We start from the raw sequence: 22,210 nt of genomic DNA, 5'->3' as shown, positions 1-22,210 counted from the left end.
GTATATCTGTGTTTCCCACTAGACTATAAGTTCCTTCAGGGATGGCCTGTATCTTATTCATCTTGTATCTCCCGCACTTTGCGTAACTTCTGACACAACAGTTCCAGGTCAACTGATGCTTCTTGAATGAATGAATAGTCAGGTGTTTTATAGGATTAAAACATGGAAAGTTACAGGGAACATCTCCTGTAGGGCCGTAGATAATTGTTCCCATTAAAAAGAGGCTTAAGATTGATGGTGTAATTTTAAAAGCACAAATTTTTTAAAAGAATATTCTATTTGGTAGCGTTTAATTAAGAGAGAACTGATTTTAAACACTGTGACAGAGGGAAGTTCTTCATTTTCTCTTTGGCTAATGGGCTACTTACTTTGACTCTCAGGGTTTGTGCTTTATAGAATTCTCTGGGAGTCGCTAAGAGGACCTTCTCAGATAAAGTGCGCCCTGCCCTGTTCCTAATAAGTGACAGGTCCTCACCTTACACCTAACCCGTTGGTTTAAGCAAAAGTGCTCTCCTAATCATTGAAACTGCAGTGACTTCTTAGGGAAGATAAGGAGCGAGGAGGGAGAAGGAGCGAGGAGGGAGAAGGAGCGAGGAGGGAGAGAGACCCACCATCATCAGAAACAAACCTACAGAAAGGGGAGCCAAACCAAGTGCCTCATCCCAGTGGGACCCTCTGAGCAGGTCACAGCCTCACTGTTCCTTCTGGGGGACAGAAGCATCGGTGATGGCGCTGTCTAGTTGTCTCGGATAGCTTTGGTCACACCCTGAGCAGAGGGGAGCCCCCTGGTGCTCGGGTTTGACTCCCTTTGATGATTTCTGTCCTGTTCCTGTGGAGGTAGCAAACGCATACCAGGTGCATGAGCATAGTGGCTGTTTCCTTGGAGGAGACAAGGTTCACCCCTTCACTGACTGGGGAACATAGATATGGTGCTATAGAGAGGTTATTGGTGCAGCATGCGGATTATTTTCTTTCCTCGGCAGGAGCTGCACTGTCCAAACCCACTGGAACCACCTTTCGATTTAGAAGGGGAATTTGTTTTCTCTAACTTAGAGATCTGTTTGGGAAATCTCACGTGAATCCTCTTTTTCCATCGATATTCCTGGGCTCCAGTTTTTCCATCCATAAAATGAGACAGTTGTCATAGAAAATCTTAGGAGTTGTTTCCAGCTTTTAAAATTCCTCCGTTTATTGTTCTTTCTCCTTTCGTTATTCTTATTTCAAATTCCCAAATCATTATTTTTAAATTTGTGTGAACTGAATCGGCAAAAACGGCCTTTGCTTCCACAGGTAAATGGCAACCTCTGTGTTGGAAGGATAGTGGTCAGTTGTGAAGAAGTAAATGATAGCCACTTTCAAGGCCAATAACTGAGGAATTACAGGAAAGTGTTGAGTCATCTGCCAACATAGCTGCTGCAACCTGAGATGGCTTTAGTGCAAAGAATATTTATATGTTGGGTTTCAGAATAATAATTCAAATGCTTAAGAGCCTCATCTTGTGATGTTATCACGAGAATGTCCAGACGATGTTTTCTTAACTCCAGGAAGAGCGATTTGGAAAGCTGGCTCTTGCCACATGTGTCCAGCTGCGTGTTTAATACTCTTGGAATAAAATTGTTCTATAAACGCGGAAATAACCAGGTCCGGATGCTTGAAATATGTTCATTTATTTGCTTACAATTGTTGAGACTTGTATATACAAGAGCCCAAAATTAATAAACACGATGAAATTTGCTGTTATCATAAACCTGGCAACAATATTTTATTTGTATCACAGGGTATTATTCTGGAATTTCACCCTTAAATGTTTTGAAATGACAGAAATTTGAACCAAGTTTAATTAGAGTTCATGAAACATCGCTCAGAGTTCCATCGTCAGCCAGGCCGCGTATTTAACAACCTATAAAACTTTGTACTTTTCACAAAATAAATATTGCCACTTGAGAATATATCCCTGCAGGAGATTGACTTTGTGTTGAATGCCCCGGAGACATATCTCCACACTGTTTCCACAGTGGACTCCTTCTTTCTAGAGCATTCTACCGTGTGTGTCTGCGAATGGCATATGAGGATGAGGCCAGGTGAAAACCTCCTCTTGTCCTCCTCCATTTCCTCCCTGTCCCTTTCTGCTCACACACACTCTATGCTCACCCTGGAAAAATGCAGTGCGACTGGCATGGAGACACATTGTTGTTCCTTTTTGAAAGCCTCGAGGTGCTGCCTAGAGAGGTCATTGCCCGAGGTCACTGCCATTTCCCATCGTGTCCTAATCCCCCAGCAGGAACATTGAGGCTGTGACCTGTGTCCTGCTATCTGGACACCGTGGCAGAAAGATGCCCTTTTCATCTGGGAGAAATGACTCACCCAAGGGACGTATGGCACTTTTTTTTGTGCAAGGGTAGGTTGTGCTTTCCAATGCAGTGTCAAGGTCAAGAGCAATGTTCTCTGGGCACCTAAACTCAGGTTTACCAACTCCCTCTTGATACTGTGGTTTCTTACTATTCGAATTTATGAATCATAAAGGGGAGCTCATGGAAAATCTTTTTATAGAAATGGATGTATTGTTTCTATCCCTGCCTTTCTATTTTGGGATCAGAGAGAAAGGAAAGATGTAATGCTCTGTCACACATTTGAAGCATACACACAGGATGCGGGCTCTGATGCGAACTCTTATATCCAAAACAGAGGTAGTTTTTTCTGACAGTCAACCATAATTGGGACTTTTAAAGTCGTGGGATGAACTCAAACCCCAAACTGCCCCCAACTAATTTTTTTAAAACATCATTGAAAATTATGACCATTTCAAGGGTAAGTTTTAGTTATGCACCCAGAAGAGAGAGCCACTCCTTGGCTAGAGACAACACTGACAGGCAACAGGACAGTTAATGCCTTAGCATGTCTGGCATTCACCGTGTACTCCCTGGAGCCCATGCGTTCCCTTCTTTTGTCAGGTCGTTGAAAAGCCAAGTGTCAAGATGACTGAGCGCTTTGACTGCCACCACTGCGAGGAATCTCTCTTTGGCAAGAAGTATATCCTGAGGGAGGACAGTCCCTACTGCGTGGCCTGCTTCGAGACCCTCTACGCCAGCACCTGCGAGGAGTGCAGGAAGCCCATCGGCTGTGACTGCAAGGTACCCCGGGCCTCCCCTGGGCAGTGCCTGGGAACTCTTGGGCCCCTCCCACTCCCCAAGATCCAGGGACCTCTCTGCATGGTTGTGCCAAAAGTCCCGATCTTCATCACCTATTGAAATTCCATCTTGGATGGGCTTGGACCCTGCCATAAACCTTTCTGAGCCTCTTCCCTCTGCCAGTTTGGTCTCTGCCCACTCCTGATTCCGTAGCACTTGGTTAGTGTTTTACGAGGACGTTTGTGCTGAGCATCCTGCAAACACTTCTGATATTCTAGTGATTTGTATTCTTATCTCACCTCCCACCCCACCTCCCAACCCTGCAGCTTTCTTGACAGCAATGCTCCCTTACTCCTGTTTGCCTCCTGCTGACTCACGAAGAGCAGGTGCTGCTCAGTAAATATTTGATGAATGAATGTGCACGTGAATGAGCCAGAGCCCACTCCTAGATAGTTGCACACAAGAAAAGCAGGAAATTCATTGGAATATTAGGGGCTCTTTTCTCTTTAGTAGCAGAAGGTCAGAATTTGTATTGTTTCTTTTTCAAGGGGAAAGACACGTGCATAGGAATTCCCAGCTTTCCTGCTATGGATGGCGCAGCAGGTTCAACCGAGGCCACCGGTCCTTTATGCCAGTGGACTGGGGTTGAGTATTGGAAACCCTGGCCTGTACTTCTCTGCACATCTTTAGTCCAACCTGGTCTACTGAAGGATCCCCTAGGCAAACTGTCCACATCTCTAAGATCAGATAGCTTCTCTTGCAAAACGGCTGCTGAGACACAGTTGACAAGCACTTTAAGTAACTGTCATCCTAAGAGCCACAGATTTGGTACAAAATGGTGTCACTTTGGAATCTCTAAAGAAATTCCCAGATAATGGACTCCAGGGCAATTCGTGGCACTCCACTGTCTCTTTCCTGCTGTCCTTCCTTTATACTCTTGGGATTTTGCCACTCTCTTCAGTGGTGAGATATAACAATATATAACTGCTGACCGATTGAGTCAGGCCGTGTCTACAAACATGTCCAAGGCATGTTTCTTATATTTCTTTCTTTCATTACATCATTCCTAGGAAAGACAGTAAGCTATGGGCTATATTACATCATCAGTTTCTATTGCTAAGCATTTAGTGATAATGGAGGAATAACTTCCTTCTTATGCTGAAAGAGGACTTTGTCCTGAACAGAGACCAATGGCCACTAGAAGCCAAGCTGGGCCTTGTATGTTTGGGCCTCAAAACAGAAGTATAAAAGAAACGAAACTCACAGTCTGTGTAAACTTTAAAACGTTCAGTGGTTTGGCCACCATGAGCAAAAGGTAGCCATTCTTCCTAGCTTAAAAGTTGACACGTTCCTGTCTCTAGCTTTGTCTGATGATGTCTCACTGTACCTGATGGGCGTTCTGAGTCCCTCTTTGTTTATTTACTAGTCCAAGTATAAGAGCTTAGATGCCAGATTGCCTCTTTGTTTATTTACTAGTCCAAGTATAAGAGCTTAGATGCCAGATTGCCCAGTTTCATCCCTGGCTCTGTGGCTCACTTGCTATGTGAACTTGGGCCGATGACTTGACCCTTCTGTAGCTGTCTTCACATTTTTAAAATGGAGATGAAACAAGGGTGCCTACTTCACGGGGTTATTACGGTATGCAGATACCAAGCCCTGAGCACTCTAAATGGCAGCTGATGATGTTACTATAAACTCCAGCCTCCACTCTTATTCTAATTGCTTCCCTATTTTTTCTGTAACGTGTGTTCCCTCACACACCTCTCGGAAGCTTTGCCCTCTCTCTTTATCAGTTTTCATTATAGAAACATCAATAAAAATGTCCTGTTTGAGGAAGAACTAACAGGCAGAGAAAAAATTATTATTTTACAAAAAGCTTTACATAGAAAAGACTTAAGCAGGTGAGAGATTCAGCTATTATTCTGACAAAAAAACATCCCTAGTTGAAAGGAACTGTTTTGGATGTTTGGGGCTAGTCATCCTTGACGGGTGACTAATGTAAAGACAAAACAAAAATCACATACCGTTTCTCCAATATGATTTAGTGGAAAGACCCATAAAGCGCCTTATCCTTCAGCACAAACTTTATGAGCCAATAAACAAGAATCCCCCAAGTGGGGCCAAAATCAACATGACTGCTCCAAAGTCAAGAGTTAATCATGCTGAACTTTTCAACCCAGATTAACGGTTTACTGTATGTGGAGTTCTGCCACATGATTTTCTACATTTAGGAAGAAAAAGAGATGCTGACTTGAAATGAGTTCTTGCCATTTGGGGCTTTTGAATATTTGGACTGACTTTATGGACTTTCAGAAATAACTGCATAGTTGACTTTGTGGAGGAAGCAGTGATAGGAAAAAAAAAATGTTTCTGTTACTTCAGGAAGTAAAGTTGACGTCCTGGCAGGCAGGGTACTCGAGAGAGCAACTGAGCAGACAGATCTGGTGGCCGTTTTCTTTTCTTAAAATAGCATAGGCACCGTGAGCCTCCCTTAACTCTCCCTCTGAGGACATGGGTATGTGTATAATTTTAAAAATATTGGCAAGCCTATGGGAATTAGGCTAACTTTGTGGGTACTGACTGCCTCTCAAATGAGATAGACAAGACCTCAGGACCTGTTCCTGTAGTTAGTTTACATGTTTGAATGTCAAATCTGTGCAGCCACTCATTTATATTCTTTATTTCTATGTACTTACTCTGAGAAAATGCTGTGATCTCAAAAGATAAGAACCAGTTATTTTTATGGCCAGTAGAATAGTTGAAAACAGGCAATACAGATAAAACTTCATGATCCTCTGACATTATGAAGTTTCTTTTGGACACCTGTAGATGCTAGCAAAATAATTTTTAGCCTAATTATAGATATTCTGTAGGTAGTTCTATCTACTTATATTCTAGGCTTCAAAAATTCAAAACATTAAAGAAGAGATAGGCTGGCCAGTAGCTCCAGAGATGGTCGTAAGTCACGTGCATTCATCTAATCAGTGACTTTAACAAAAACTCTAGGCCATATGCCCGGCTTGGATTTCAAATTTTCCATGTCCGTGGGAGCAGGATCATGAAGTCAGATAAGCCACCAGACCCACCCATGTGCCCTAGAAGGTTCTGGGAAGAGGAAGAAATAGTAATGAATGAAAATCCACCTGTGAGTCTAAAACTCGCATTCAGAGCTGGCTTCCAATGGTTGCCATAAAAGCTACCACACTCCGAGAGGTTGCTTTGTTCCAGGAGCTGGGAAACGCTTTAAGCGCATGATCTAAAGTCCACACTCCTCGTAACACTCCTCAGAGAGAAATGTTTCTCATTCCATTTTGTGGAGAAGCCACTGAGGCTGAAGTTGGGAATCTTGCCTGGGTTACAGGGTTGGGAGGCACTTGAGTTGGAGTTTGAACCCAGATGCGGTGATTCCTGACCCATGTGCTGGACTGCCTGCCCCGCACAGCCTCTGGTGGAACACTGTCTCGTGACTGTCAGGTCAGGTGTCGATCGGACTAGTAGTGGTCAGTAGAGGCATCTGCCTGGCCTCTATCAGGTGACCTCAACAAAAGGCTCCCGCCTTTCTCCTGGGCCCCTTCAGATGGCAGTGACTGTGCCACAGAAGTGATACTCAATTTGTTGCTAGGACACTGTTTCCAGCTTCCTAGTTAATTAAATGAAAACAGTGAATTGATGATCAAATTGACCCATGTCCACCCATCAAACTAGACAAGTTTCTCAGTTGCCATTTGGAAAGTTCTTAGAGGACAGGAAATTTCTGGGCCTTTTGGCAGAAAGCAATGAGAGAAATCTGAAATAGGAGGCCAAGGCTTTTACACGCTCAGGTTAAATCTAGATGCTCCTGTTAGATTTTTAGAAGACTCCTGACCAAGGCCGGCCGAGGGGGGTAGGGTCAGATTGAGAAACTGGTTCACCCTGCGGGACATGGGCCTCTCCTGCTGGCCTCACACAGTCCAGCTCTCCCACTTGACATTTTTTTATTCGTTGAGGTGACTTTTAAGTGCTTCACGAGTGAATCGCCTTTTTAGAGTTTCTATGTAATTTGTCCACAGAGTTTGGAAAGAGCACTGAAAAAAAATGTGTATTTATTTAGACATCTTCCTGTAAGAGAAAAGTCTGTTTCCAAAGGGAATTGAGTAAAGCAGGATCCTCAGAATTGGGAACAAAGCTGGCCGGATGGATAATGTAAGAAAGACCTCTCAGTCTGTGAAAACCCAAGGGCCACCTGCAAGGCATGCCCACCAGGTGCACAGCATTCAGCAGTGACACCATGCCCGCCGGGGTAGAACTCAAGCCGAGCTTGCCTGGGTCCACCTTCAAGGAGCTGTGATGCCAATGACTTATGTCACCTCTGAGCCTTGGTGTCCATGTCTGAAAACAGGGTTGCCCATCTCTGTTAACTGAGTTAACATAGATGGAACACTTGCGACAGTGCTCCACAGTTTTTGCCATCATCTCTTCTTCTGGACCCTTTGTTCTTATAGATTTGAAAGAATATACCCGTGAGAACATAGTAACTTGACATTCTCGAAGCATAGACCATCTTTTCCAAGTACCGAGTATGGCTGAGACTGAGCATCCATTTATAAAGCGTATGGATTTGAGGAGTGGTTGGTTTGGGAAATCTCTCAGCCCAGGTGACACGGTATGTAAAGGAGGAGTGGGTGCCAACTCCAGGCTAGCTTTGGTCTGAAGTCATCCCGTTCCCCAGAGCCACCTACAGTTAGCTGAGGGGCTGAGGGGCCTCCAGACCCCTGACTCAACCCCATGGCTCTGCTGAAGTCTCTAGAAGGGCACATTCGGAGCCAAGTGACCAGCACTGCCCATATTAGGAATGTTTCTGAAATGGAAAAATGTAAAATCTGACAGGAAGTGTTTGGGCCTAATCTTACATTGTTTATCAACGTTTTACTGCAATTTATGGCATTTCTATGAGCACAGGATTAGCCTTGGTATTTTTTCTGGGTTGTGTAAGATTCTTAATTTTTTTCCCCTTCTTCCTTCTCTCTCTAGAGGACTTTAAAACTAGGACATTTCTAGGACATCTTAAAGTTCTTGAAATTCTGTCAGCAAATCCTTACTTTTTAACCTGGGACTTCCAGCATCTAAATGGTGTCTCCGTTATACTCACCTTTGGGGCCCGCGTGGTGGGCTCCACGCATAACAGAATTGCCAAGGCTAGAGGAGACTACCTCGGCGCTAAGAACCAAAACTAAAGCTCTGTTTGGAGCTAAGGACACAGGAGAGGAAAAGGGCCATTAGCCACCACGTCTTCACAGATTATCATTCAGAGAGAGAACTGAAACTTGGGTTCAGGCACACGGGTCTACTCAATCATAATCTAGCCTCTTGACTCCTCATCTCCAGGGAATCGTGTGCCTAAAATCCTGCCTGCCTCACGCTGAGACTCTGGGGAGAATGTCATGTTGGCCAGAAGCCTCCGCCTGTCCTAAAAAACCAAAGCTGGTAGTATTTAGTTACCTTCCTCTTGCCATAAAGTCTTTTCTCACTTCCTACGTATTGCAGACTTCCCTAAGAAGTGAGTCCAGGAGGAAGCTGTGACGTGAATTTATTAACTCAGACTTCATAAGAGGACGCAAACTGAGAGCCTGAGAAAGAGAATCAGAGGAAACCGACGGAGTAATTAGTTAGATGAGGGTTTCCATATACGAATTTGAAGAAGATGTATGACACAGGCTCTCTGTGGTGTGTGTTAGCTGCGGGTGGCGCAGGAGTTCCCTTCAGCCAGCGTCGCTCATGCTAGGGGAGCCTCGCAGAGCAGGTGGTGTTGGAGCTGGACCTCACAGCTGAGTAGGATTTTGCCTGTTGGAAGGGAGGAGGGGGAAGGGCTTTCCAAGGCAAAGGCCAGCCCCAGAAAGGGTGTGCAGGGGTGAAGGGAGACTAGAACAGAGGACAAGCCTGGGCAGGCACGTTGGGACCAACGTGTAAAGATGCCTCCGTGCCAGGCAAAGACTGTGAGCAAAACATGCATCCGATCCTGTCAGGTCATTGAAGGCCATGGGGTGTCGCAGAAAACAGCCCACAGCTTTTAGCATCGTTGTGTTACATTTGCTCATGTATAAAATAAGAACAAAACCTTATTTCATAGGGTTATTGTGTGGCTCAAAAACAGGTAAGAAGGGATTAAGAAAAAGAATTTTAGATTTAAAAAGGATGAGGAAACTAAAAGCGCTATACAAGAGCAGAGAGGCTGTTATGAGCATGGTGGATTTCAGGTGAGGGAAATTCTAATCCATGTTACTATCTTCGTGAATATGTGTAATTTCAGCAAGTGATGCTTTGAGGCAACTGTTTTCATCATCAGCTATGATCCGAATAAAAGCTAATACTAACGTTAACTGAGCTACAGTAGAGCGAGTTACGTATGCTTGGAGTATATGCTTTACCATAAAACTCTTAAGTGTTAAAATGCTTTGCATGTAATAATTCATTAACTCGTTCACAGCCAGTGGTAGGTACTATCGTTGCTACTTTACAGATGAGAAATCTGAGGCAGAGCCAGATTAATTTATCTTGCCCTTGGCTGTGTATCCGGTAGGCGGCAGAGCCAGGATTTGAATCTAGAGCCTTGAGTTTAAGCAGTAGGATGAAATACATCAGGCGTTTTGGACACCCACTCCTGCTGCAGCAGATGTGGACTGAGTGACCCAAGGCCTCCCACCCTGCCTGCATGGCAGTCCCTCGATGTCACCAGCTTGAGAAGTTTACCACTGCCTTCAAGCAGGAGGGCGGGCCAATCATATCCCCACTGAGGACCCACCACCAACAGTGAGGCAAGCTTGTTTAAAGACAATTTTCATTATTGCATACTGTGACATTTAAGAGTGTGGTCATAGGTTGATATTTACTTCAGGGAAAATATCTTGTCAGAAGGTTTTGAGAATTATCAAACATCCTTAAGTGAATAGTTCGGGAGCTGTCGTGTTACTGCAGACATATGTGAGTGTGCGTGTCCGTGCAAGAGAGGTAGACTGAGAGAGAGAAATCGTGCGGGTGAGTTACGATGGCCCCAGGAAAGGAATGCTGAGATAACTCAACCCTGGTCAACTAAAAAGGCATCTTGTGGACGGGACCCCTGACCCGGGTCTCCTGAGGGGAGGGTGGATGAGATGCATTTCCAGGCATGTGCTCTCCACCAATAGCCAAGGTAAAATGTCTGTACCACACTTGGATTTAGTCCGACGAGTCATTTCGAGGAAGGCAGCGGCTCCTTGGGGCACTGGATGCCGAGAGAGGAGGAGTGACGGCAGGAAGCATGGCCTTTAGAAGGTCTGGAAGTCTTGCATTGATGCTTAAGGTCTAGTAAGGACATGTCAGTGATACCCAAATTTAGAGGGACACTACCTACTGTCCAATGTCTGTGTCAGCAAATCTGCCTTTGACTGTAGTCACGGTGTCTTCATGCTAGAAATATTAACTGTAGGAAAAATGGATTTCTGCAGTGCTTTCGATCCACGAGAACATTTTAAAATTAGTTTTTTCATGACCGTTCAGTCATGTTAATCTCTTGGCTGCTCTTTCTTCATCTGGGGAGTCACTATCCAGGATGGAGACTGCGATGACATCTGGAGGCTTTGCTCACACGATGCCTTCTGTGACTGTTCCTCCCTCAGTTTTCCTTGAGGTCAGCCCAAAAGGGCAAATAGCCTTGAACTCGTATTTCCTTTCCTTCTCTGTCACTAACCAATTGTAGCCTCTGACTGAGTAGTGCCGACTCCCTGGGCACCGCCAGACCATCTTCCAGGAAGCAGGCCTCCGACACCCGCTTCCTCCTGCCCCGATCCTCTGGGTCTCGGTCCCTCATCGCAGCCAGGCGGTGATTCATGGAACACAGAAAACATTTCGCAGCTTTTTCACAATAGCAAGGCTTTATGAAGTGACTGGTTTGCACAGAGGGAGCCCAGCTAACTTCTGAAAAAAGTGTTTTTCATCTGCTATGTGATCATCAAAACCGATTTATTTTTTTAAATTGTGGTAAAATACACCTAACAGAAAATTTTCCATCTTAATCCTTTTTAAGTATAAAGTTCAGCAGTGTTAAGTACATTCACGTTGTTTGTGCCGCCAACGTCCAGAACTCATCTTGCAAAACTGAAACTGTCCCCATTAAACAACAGTTCTTTATTCCCTCCTCCCCCTGCCCCTGGCACCACCCTGCTACCCTCTGTCTATGAATTTAACTACTGTAGGAACCTCGTGTAAGTGGAATCATACGCTATTTGTTCTTTTGTGACTGGCTTATTTCACTTGGAGTAATGTCTTCAGGGTTCATCCATTGCAGCATGTTGTAGCATGTGTCAGAATTTCCTTTCTTTTTGAGGCCGAGTAATATTCCAGTGTGTGTTCATACGTTTTGTCGGTCTGTTGAATTGCCTTCACCTTTTGGTTATTGCGAATGATGCTGCCATGAATTTGGGTGTACAAATTCCTGCTTGCGATGCTTGTGGGCATACACCCAGAATTAGAATTGCTGGATCATATGGTAATTCTATTTTTAACTTTTTGAGGAACTGTCTTACCGGTTTACATTCCAAAAAATTTTTAATACAATAGTGAAAGCTTGCTTAAAAACTTCAACTCTTCTCAAATTAGGCTGATTACCATTCTTACTAGACAGGGCTTTAAATGGTTTGTTCAGCTTCATTCACAGTCTAAACAAAGGCAATGCTAAAGTGTATTCATTTGAGTATATCAAATAGTATTGTTCCTGAATGTTTTCAGTGGATATACACAGCTCTCAACAAGGGAAAGTTTTTGACAGCACAGAGCAACACAGACTCTACCAAAATTTTACCCAGTTGGTTCACTGGAAGTAGCCTCTGAATCAGAAGAAGTCGAACTTGAACCCTGGCTCAGCTACATGCAAGCTAGGTGACTGTGGAGAAGTTACTGAACTTCTCTGAGTTTCAGTAATGATATTTTACCTTGCAGGGCTGCACAGCCTTGCCCTCACAGCATGGTCATAATTACCATCCCTGGTATCCCAGAAAGAAAGAAATAATGACTTCTTTTGGAAGAAATGATGTATGCAAAGTATGCACTTTGCAGTTTGTAATGAGTTTGCATATAGTCACTAATTCAAATTAATGCAATTTCTATCTATTTCATTTGTCAAAATAACCAATAAAGCACAGATGATTTTTTTCCCTAAATTACTGAGAATACTTGAGGCTAGAAATGCAAAAGACAGGACAGTCTTCTGCTCCCAGTTCATACTCCCCTCAGTTTGGGTTCACAGAGGACAGAGAGGGGCAGGCATTGCAGTGAGCTGTCACTAGGGTCCCCTGAGAGGGCAGTGCCCAGCTCAGAGGACCCCCAGTTACCCAGGGGTTCTGGGACTCGAGAATACCAACCTCACAGAAAGAAATCCATTAAATCCTGCGCTGAGAAAACTCTAGGCCTGTCTCACCTTCATTCCTTATTATCTTACGTTGACCATAACTCCATTCCTAGATGTCCCAAAAAGCAAGCTGCTCACAGGAATGGGGTGTGAGGGAGCCACACCGGGCACACCTCGTCACAGTCACCCGACTGTGTTCAAAGGGATTCAACAATGATATGTATTTTTTTTAATTCCCCAAACTCAAACAGTGTGCAAAGAAATCACCAAATCAAATAACTAGTTTGGTTCGAGGTTCTGAGAAAATGTACACACACCACGGTATTCAGCAAAAGAGAGCTGTTTATTCCGGTTTGGGTTCCGAGTCTAGATGGCATTTTAGGTCTTTCTAATCAAGTCCAAGCTGTGTGTTTTCACATCCTACACTCGGCATCACTCCAGCCTCCACTTGGCTTTCGGTAAAGAGACATCTTGGGGAGGAGGCTTTTGACGAGGGCGACATGAGCCGGCCCATGTTAGGGCACCTGAGAGCTGGAAGCCAGCCCAGGAGACCCTGCAGTGGCCTAAAAGTCAGTTTTTGCCTCATTAATCAGTGGAGAACTGTGCCAGGCCAGAGCTGGGACTACAAGGAGCAACGGAACAAGAACCCGTCTAAGATAAAGCTGGCTGTAAACAGGTTATTTTAATTTCATGTTGGCACTTTCAGAATGCCAGTTTAACAAAATGAGTGTGAGAAGATTTCTTATTATTCCTCAGACAAGACCCAGGGTAACATAGAGTCGACACAGTTTTCTTTCCTGGGTTTGTTTCTCTTTTTCACCCTTTGTTAAAAAGTGTGGGTCCTGTCTTCTCAATAATTCTCTCATCCATTCCCTCTTTGTGTTTCCCACAGACCAGACATGGCTGTCTGCTCGCTTCTCTGCAGGGACCTAGGCGTCTCCACGTCCCCTCTCCCGTCCCCTCATTCTCTGTCCTTATCCAGTTGTCACACACAATCTTAGCATGTCCCTCTCCCTTTTCACTAGTTCAACCACCCTCCACTGCCTTCAGGATGAATAAAAGGACCCTCCTGGTCCAAGCCGGACGAGAACTCTCCCCCTTCGTGCCCTGACCTGCCCCTGGAGCCCAGCACCCAGCCCTGCCAAGCGCCCCTCTCTTGCCCCTCGTCCACGTGCTCACCCTCCTACCTTCCTCTGCTGGAATTCCTTCTCCACACATCCCCCACCTGGCTCACCACCATCTGTGGGGCCTCCACACTCACATGGTGACACTTGTGCGTGGAGCCACCTGACCCCTTTTCCACCAGTTTAAACCAGGGCCCTGCCCTCGAGGAGCCTTCTTTGAATTTCCGTCCAGCCAGGGCTTCTCTGTCCTGCCCATCATCACAGTGACCCTGCTGTCATGGTCGGTTTTGCCGAGCCCGCTCATGGCCAAAGGACTGCAGGTCCAACGGACCATTTGCTGAGTGAGAAGCATTGATGAGTTTTATGTTTGGTGTCTCCTTCTTACGGATGATACCTAAGGGAAATCCATTCATTTTTCACAAATATCTCTCACACACAGACACGTGCACACACACATATGCACGCTCATTCACTCCCACACACCTGTCTAAATAATTGCTCCAAACTGCAATGAGCAAAGGGCAGCCTAGCCTTACTCGTTTCAGCACTAGAGGGCATCAGTCCAGGAGTATCCACAGGCCTCAGCCCCCTTTACTCTCTGCCTGCCCCTCAGATGTGGGCTGGGCCCCCTCTACTGTGGTCGGACAGAGCAGGTCCGAGTCCCCTCCTGTCCCCTGACTGTCCCATGTGGTCTGCACCTGCAGGACTTGTCCTACAAGGACCGGCACTGGCATGAGGCCTGCTTCCACTGCTCGCGGTGCAAGAGCTCGCTGGTGGACAAGCCCTTCGCTGCAAAGGAGGACCAGCTGCTCTGCACGGACTGCTACTCGCACGAGTACTCGTCCAAGTGCCAGGAATGCAAGAAGACCATCATGCCAGGTGAGGAACGCTCCCTCCTCCCCCGCAAAGCATGCTTTCTCTCTCTTACCTCCTATGTGCTGCATCCATACTCAGGTGGTTATTTCAGCAAATATGCATCATGTTCTGGCACAGGGCACTGGGCAAGCAGCGAGGTGTCCATAGAGCAGTGATCTGAGAGACACACCTGCCCCTCTGCCCACGTGGAGTTGATGTTCTAGACAGACAGATGGACATGACCTTCCAGATAGACCCAGACTTGAACACAGCTGGGTCAGACGCCAAGGACAGTGATAAGGGGACTTGTCTGTTGAAGAGTGAGGATGGGGCTTTGTCTCTTCTTGTTTAGGGGGAGGTCGGTTTGTTTTGTTTTGTTTCTTGTAGGAGAGAGGAATGTTTTATAAAAAGAGCAAACAAAAATGTGTAGAATTTTAAAATACGTAATTTAAAAAATAAATCTCGTTAGACACATATAGAAATGAGGGCAAGGAGAGTAACCACTGTGAGGAGAGCCAAAGATTTGAACCCTGGACGACAGAGAGAAAAGGATAGACACCGTGTGGCTGGTTCATCGGCCATGTATGGTCAGTGCTGTGCTCTGCAAACCAGAAAGGTGCGACCCAAGGGTAGACTTGCCAGGACTCCCAGTTAAACCTGAATTTCAGCTCCTTTTTTAGTATTTGTCCCATTTGGAACCTTAAACCTGGATTCCCAGTGAGCAGGAGAGAACTCTGTCCCTGGAATGTCCAGGACAAGTGGCCTCACGAAGAATAGGATAGGGCGAAGTGGTAACCGGACCCCTGGAAGCCAGGCTCATGGAGCAGCAGACTGGTTGGGGTACAGACCTCCCTGAGTAAGTAGAGGACTGGTGGGGCGGGGGTGTCACTTGAAATGAGGGTCTTCGGGCTCTGGGGCCTCCCGCCAGGAGGGTGCCGACAGAGCTGCTGTGGAGTCGGGCTCGGGTTGGCGGCAAACCCTCAGATGGCTTGGGGCGGCATCCATACTCAAGACAATCCCTTTACTAGGTGAGCATCCTAAAGCCCTAGGAAGGCTTAGAACTAAAGGCAGACATCATAAGAGAATCTAACCTGTGTTAAATAATCTGAGAAAATATGGGTGAAGTTGTAAAAAACTTGATCTAAAGAGTAAATTAACTTTGTGACTCTGACTTAAAGTACAATTGAATAAGTGATTTAGGCTTCTGATTTTAAACTGAACATGTCTTAATTGATAAACTGTTTTGACATGTAAGACCTCTTATGATTTATCATATTTATAAGTTTAATTTATTTCAACTTGAGGTTCAGTTTGTTAGTAGGATATTTAAAAGAGATATCAAGTATATTAAATTTTTAAATGTAGTTTTGAGAGGAGCTCAGTTTACTACATTAATAAAGAAAAGGCCCCTTGAAAGTGATTTTTTCAATTCACTGTATTCCCAAATGCAATCATAGATGTGTCATATGAACTTGAGTTGAGGGTTTTGAGTTTGTTGTCAATAGGTTGAATGCTAATTTTTAAAAACCAAGGCAATCTGCTAAGTAATCACATTTCATACAGTCGCTGGGTTCACATTGTGACTTGAAGAGAATTAAAATTACAAAGATAGTTAGATTCTTGACTCTTTAGTGGAAGACTGATTGCCAAGCCCTGGAGCTTTTGTTTTATTTTTGGTTTGCTTTGTTTTTGGCAATGAAGACACTGAAGAGTTTTGAGCAAGAGAGCGACATGAGGGAAGCGTTATTTTAGGAAGATATATTGGATAAGAAATCATAACTCTTAAAAAAAGGCAAGGGAATAATTAGGCCTTCAGTAAGATGGTTCCTTACTGCTATTACATTTCTCTGGTTAAAACGCCTTAAAAATAACTGTGACATGCTATTACGAGGAACGAAAATGGCGAGCGATGTCCCCACAGCAGCACTGGCAGAGCGTAAAAGGAGCCAGGCCTGGAGCTGCTGCTGCAGCTTCCAGCAGTGGAAGGTCAGGAAGGCCTCTGACAAAATTATGTTAACGCTGCCAATGTCGGAACCGAGGGGCCCGAACGTGGTGCCGGCGGGAATGAGAACGGAAGCCCGCGTAAAGGTCCTCTCCCACTGGAAGTCACGTGCAGACACAGCAGTCTCCGTACAATAAGAACCATGAGATTAATTGAAAAACAAATTAAATCTTTACTAGGTTTTCACAACGGGAGCCCAAGGAAGCTTCCGTTAGTGACTCATAGGAGACTCCTTTAAATCCTCTCTCCATCTCCATTTCACAGTGCCCACATCCACGGGCTCCCCAGACTCTCCCCAGCCACTCTGCGGGCTCTCCGGTCCTGCTCTCCTCATCCCTCTGTTCAGCTTCTGGGTTCATTTGTTTGCTTGTCTGTTCGTCCTTCCGCAGCAGTGCTCTGCCCTTTTGCACGTAGACCCTGCGGGCGCCTCTGCTTCTCTAATTCTCCTCCCTTTTGTTACCTACCTGGAGGCCCGGATCGGGATAGAAGCGTTCCTGGGAGGATGGTGGACCCCAAAGAGAAGGACCGGGGTCGTGCGGTCACGCTGGAGCTCCAGGGACTGGTGGGAGGTGCACAGGCCCACACAGCATCCACAGAGATGGCTGCTGAGCCCGCAGAAATAGTTGAGACCTTTAAGAGGGGAGTTTGAGGTTCAAGTGCAAGTGGTAAAGAATGGCCCAGCGAGGGCACTTCGAATGAGAACTCAGTGAAATCTCACAACATAGAATTGCAAAAGCATTAGCAATTTTAAGCTTAGGTGGCCTTCAAGTTCACCTGTCTCAGCTCCTCAGTGAAGAAACCAGAAATTTAAATGGCCACCACCGGCTACAGTGAGTGGCTGAGCTGGGACTGGGATCCTGTCCAGTGTTCCTGCTGTGCTGAGGTCCAAGCAGCCTTCTGGACCAGCCACGAGAAAGGCAGATGGGCACGGAACTCACGGGCATGGATGCCACTAATTTCATTTCACTTCGGCAACGGCAGTTAACTCCAAGGATGGAAAAATGGAATGCACAGAGAAGCTTTCATGGCATGGGCATGCATAGCCTCACTAGCAGGAGTACAGCACCGCAGAGTTGGGTCATCCTCAGTGAATCAGCTTGGTACTCGTGCAAATGCAGGGTCAGGGGTCCCCACCCTCGCTTTGCTCCTCAGTAGTTGTGCGACTTGAGCCATCTAAAGCACTAGCAGGAGTACAGCACCGCAGAGTTGGGTCATTCCCAGTGATCAGCTTGGTACTCGTGCAAACGCAGGGTCAGGGGGCCCCGCCCTCGCTTTGCTCCTCAGTAGCTGTGCGACTTGAGCCACCTAATTTTTGGGACCTTGGTCTCCTCTCCATCTCATTCCTCTTCCCCTGCCAGTCTGAGTTACTTTAAATTTGAAAACAGCGTGGCAAATGGGATAGTATGAAGTTTATTTCCTCCTGTGCCACCTGCAGGAGCACATTTACTTTGTTGCTCAGCCTGCTTGAAGTCCTCTTGAACTCTGTTTCCATCTTTGCTGAGTGGTAAGCGAGCCACCGGACCTTTGAGCGGGTCTGGTTTTTTTGTTCTCACCGCGTGTCCGTCCTGGCCTTTCCCTCACTTTGGCGCCTCTTCTTTCTACTCTCAGTCCTCAGAGAAAGCTTAGAAACCAGCAGGGTTTGTTTTCTAGGCTCTTGTTTTGTGGCTCTGACATCTCACTGATCACTGCCCCTCACTGAGACAACGTTGTCCCTTTCTGACAATGTTGGAGGAGAAGACCCGCATCTCAGAAGTTTGTCTACAAGAGTGATTCTTGGAAATTACGTCAGTCTCAGTCCAGGGCTGTTCAAGACACTAAGCCTTTGCACCGGTCATGACATGAAAAACAGACATGTTTCCTGGGTATTTAAATTTCCACCTGTCCTGGACTTCTGAGTTAGTCAGCGTGAGAGAGACAGACAGACAAACAGATCGTAGCAAGGAATTGGGTCACAAAGTTTGGGGGCTGGCGAGTCCGAAGCCCATAGTGCAGACCTGCAGACTGGACACTCAGGTCAGAGCTGATACTGCATCCTTGAGTCTGAATCTCCTAGGGCAGTGGGTTGGAAGCTCAGGCAGGGTTTCTCTTTTGCAGTCTTGAGGAGAGTTCCTTCCTACTTAGGGAAACCTTAGACTTTGCTCTTAAGGCCTTCAACTAATTAGAGGCGGCCCACTGACCCCATAGAGAATCATCTGCTTTGTTTAAAGTCTACTGAATGGATTGTTAATCACATCTATAAAGTACCTTCACAGCAACAGCATCTAGACTGATGCACAAGCAAACAATGGGCTGCATACCCTGGACAAGTTGGTACATAAAATTAACTGTCACACTTTCCATTTTTCATGGTGTTTCCCGGAGAGAGAAAAAAATTCATCATCAGATAACACATAAAAATTGGACACTTAGTGGTCCACAGTGTCTTTTATTAAAGACTAAGGGAAGGTGGGGTGCAGCCTTCTAGATTTTGGTGGGAAATGTGTGGTAATCACAACAGCACAATCACAGCCACCACCCACTGAGCAGACACTGGACACCCACCCACCACCACGTTACGGCATCCTGTTTATCCTGCACAGTGTCCCCTCACCCTCATGTTACAGGTGCCAAAACTGAAGCCAAGAGTGGCCGAGGGCAGAGTGAGTCCCCCGTGGGTAACTGCCCTACATGTGTGGGCCCCTGTTGAGGGGGACAGAAGCGAGGGTCGGGACACACTTCACTGAAGGGCGCAGGCAGGGAGAGGCAAGGGATTCCAGTTGCAGGTTGTCCCTGTGCTGAGGAAGTCTCACGTGCTATTGTCTGTGGCTTAGGTAAACAATGTGATTGGACATTTGCTCCAGCTCTACAGCCCGGCAGGTGTTTGCTTTGTGCTCAGTGGGTACACACAGGACGGCCAGGCTCCCGGATGCCTTCACCAAGTGAGGACGGCGCCAGCAGTGACACAGGCAAGGGAAAGGAATGGAGGACACGCGAGCTGCTTGAGATGGGGCAGTCCAGGGCGATGACTCTTAGGCTCAGATCTGAATGAGCTGAAGGTGCTGTCTGTGGGGAGACACGGGGGAGAGCCACCTAAAGGAATACACCATGTACGAGGCACGGAGTGGTGAGCGAGACTTGCCCTCCAGGTGTGCATCCTTGGGGAGACTGACCTGCAGCCCCCAGGAGCGTCCAGCTGCCATTGCCCAGACGGTAGGGGACCACAATGTGTGTACGCAAGGCACGGCTTCCCAGAGCAACGGCATCATTTCGAGATTGGGAGGCACAACATTAAATAGCTAGCATTTTAGGTGAAGACAAATGTAAATCTTAAAGTAGGATGTGAAATTTTCCTAAAAGTTTTGAAATTTTCAAGACATGTCATGATCCTGGCAGGCTGAAGAGAGGGAGGGCTTAGATTTTTTAGATGGGACTTTGGAGAGGTCTGGAGGGTGCGTGCTATGATGGAGGCACATGCCAGGAGCAGGAGAGTCCAGAAAGGGACCCTCGGAAAGTCACATTTGAGCAGTCTGGAAGGATGAGCTGGATTTCAACGGATGGAGAAGTCAGAGAATGTCACTTCTGGCAGAAGAAACGGACTGGGCGCCAAAGGCAGGGTGTCTGGGAAAAGCCTGGTGTGTGCAAAAAAGAAGGAGAAGGAGGAGGAGGAGGAAGAGGAGGAGGAGGAGGAGAAAGCAATCTTCCTTGCTTTGGTTGGAATTTTTTAAAAGTGCTACAACGAAATCAAGATGCATAGCAGTACAGAGCATTGTGTAGCTTTTGAATCTAGATAGGACAAGAGGTGGGTGCTAAATGAAAAAGTCGTCCTCTGGGCCCCCACCCTACAAAAGTCGATTTTTTGACGGTAGTCAGGAAACCAGGTTTCTGTCACAACCCACAGTGCTGACGTTACAGACGCTGAGGCCCTGTGTGCAGAGGTTTCTTGCAGATGCACTACATACAGCCTCTGAGCAGGCTCAGATTATCACTAATCCTTTATCAAGTTCCTGGTTTCTCTCTCACTTGCTTATTTGAATCAGAAAAAGACTCCTTCCTTCTGCTGGAGAATCAGTCAGATCTGTAGACTCTATTGAATAAGGACTTGGCTGCCACCTGCTGGCAATCTTTTACAATACTTGCCCAGATCTGTGTCAAAGATACTTCTCAGATGCGCATCCTGTACTTCGGGCTGAACGTGCACAGTGGACTCCCTACTGGGGGCCGGTCAGTTTCCTGAACACTGATGTTGACATAAGACTTATTTCAGAAGACGCCAAGAATGCGATTAGGTGGTCTTGCTTGGGGATCCTTAGTGAGAATCGTAATTGCCCTATATTCATGATAAAATCCTTGGGCTGCCTGACCAAAGGGCAGGTTGGAGATTAAAAGAGCAAGTGGCAAAAGGGTACATGGGAAAATAAAACCCAAAGACTGAATAAAGTAAGTCATTTTAGAATTTACATCAAAATTCTTCCACCTGAAATTAAATTGCCTACTGTAATTTTCCTCATTTCAGGATTCATCCACCTGAATTCCAAAGCTTTGAAGGTCACTGTGCCCCCTCCCCGCCCCCGCAGAGTTCCTTGAGCATTTGATATACTCTACAGGAGGTTGTGCCCACATGTCTGATCTTGGAAGTACAGGAAGCTGAGAAAGTGACCCCAAAATGACATCTAATAAAATAATCACATAATGACTCAACTAAATACTCAAGTATCCTAATTACTCAAGTCATGGACGTCTCACTAGCCTTCCAACCAGCTTTGTCATTTTGATGGCATTATTTTTGGACTTCGAGCTGAAGACTAGTTTGTAGACGCCTGCCCTATGCTGCCCATATTACCTCAGCGGGCTGCTACCCTAGCCCCAGCCAGGCCATCTGGCTTCTGACCTACCTCCCCCCTCGCTTGCTGATTCCGGGTGGAACTCTGTTTGCTCCTCTTTCTACAGTAGCCATCCCTTATGTGAGCCCAGGGGTTGGCAAAATTTTTCCATGAAGAACCAGATAAATATTGGCGGCTTTGCAAGCCATACAGCCTGTGTCACAACTACTCAACTCTGCCACTGTAGCATGCAAACAGTTATAGACGATGGAAGTAAGTGAATGTGTGTGGCTATGTTCCAATAAAACTTCAGCTATAACGTAGGCAGCCGTCCAGATTTGGCCGACGGCTGTGTGTAATGCGCTGGCATCAGAGCTGTTTTGCTTCTTCCTTCATTATGCTTCTCTTCCCCAAATCCTTCTTTACTTCTGCTTCATACCAAAGGTGCTTATATGCATATGTCTTGAACCATCTCTTTCTATAAATATGCACACTTTTTTTGGTAAAGTATGGGGAAAACATCAATTAGCAAATATTAAGCATTTGCTGTGAATCCAGCTTGGGAGGTGGGGGGCGGGCGAGTGAACCAAAAAGTGTTTTGGTTCTCTCAGACTTCTTAATCTATGAGAGAAATGATCTAAACATATCAAATAATAATAGTTATTCAAAAAAAATTGGGTGTCACAGGATAAGTTCAGGAAATTACTAAGTGGATGTACAAGTAATGCATGTGGATTTTAATGAGAGCACTTGGCCCAGCGCATGAAACTGCGACAGAACGTCCCAGCTTGGTCTACACCGCGGCTGCATGAAGTGAGTCAGCTCCTTGCCAAGCGGGGCTTGAGATGTTAGGTTCCTTTACACCCCATTTCCATCTCCCTGAGAAGCAGAGGGTGTTTATTGACTGACAGTTCTCCCTGCTCCAAAATTCACACTCTGAAGGG

The 22,210-nt window shown here is 46.0% G+C and overlaps 1 protein-coding gene across 3 annotated transcripts in view; it reads left to right on the top strand.

Moving 5' to 3' along the window:
- FHL2 (four and a half LIM domains 2) overlaps positions 1 to 22,210 on the top strand; it is a 38,583-nt gene that overhangs the window by 8,745 nt on the left and 7,628 nt on the right. For all 3 annotated transcript variants that reach the window (XM_006920795.3, XM_015596289.2, XM_015596290.2), the window contains exons 2-3: positions 2,952 to 3,131; positions 14,315 to 14,489. In XM_006920795.3, the coding sequence (XP_006920857.1) occupies positions 2,976 to 3,131; positions 14,315 to 14,489 (331 nt within the window). In that variant the 5' untranslated portion in view covers positions 2,952 to 2,975. The remainder of the gene's footprint in view (positions 1 to 2,951; positions 3,132 to 14,314; positions 14,490 to 22,210) is intronic.

The sequence above is a fragment of the Pteropus alecto genome, unplaced genomic scaffold (assembly GCF_000325575.1).
Source record: "Pteropus alecto unplaced genomic scaffold, ASM32557v1 scaffold288, whole genome shotgun sequence".
Lineage (NCBI taxonomy): Eukaryota > Metazoa > Chordata > Mammalia > Chiroptera > Pteropodidae > Pteropus > Pteropus alecto.
This window is presented reverse-complemented; position numbering and strand designations above follow the sequence as displayed.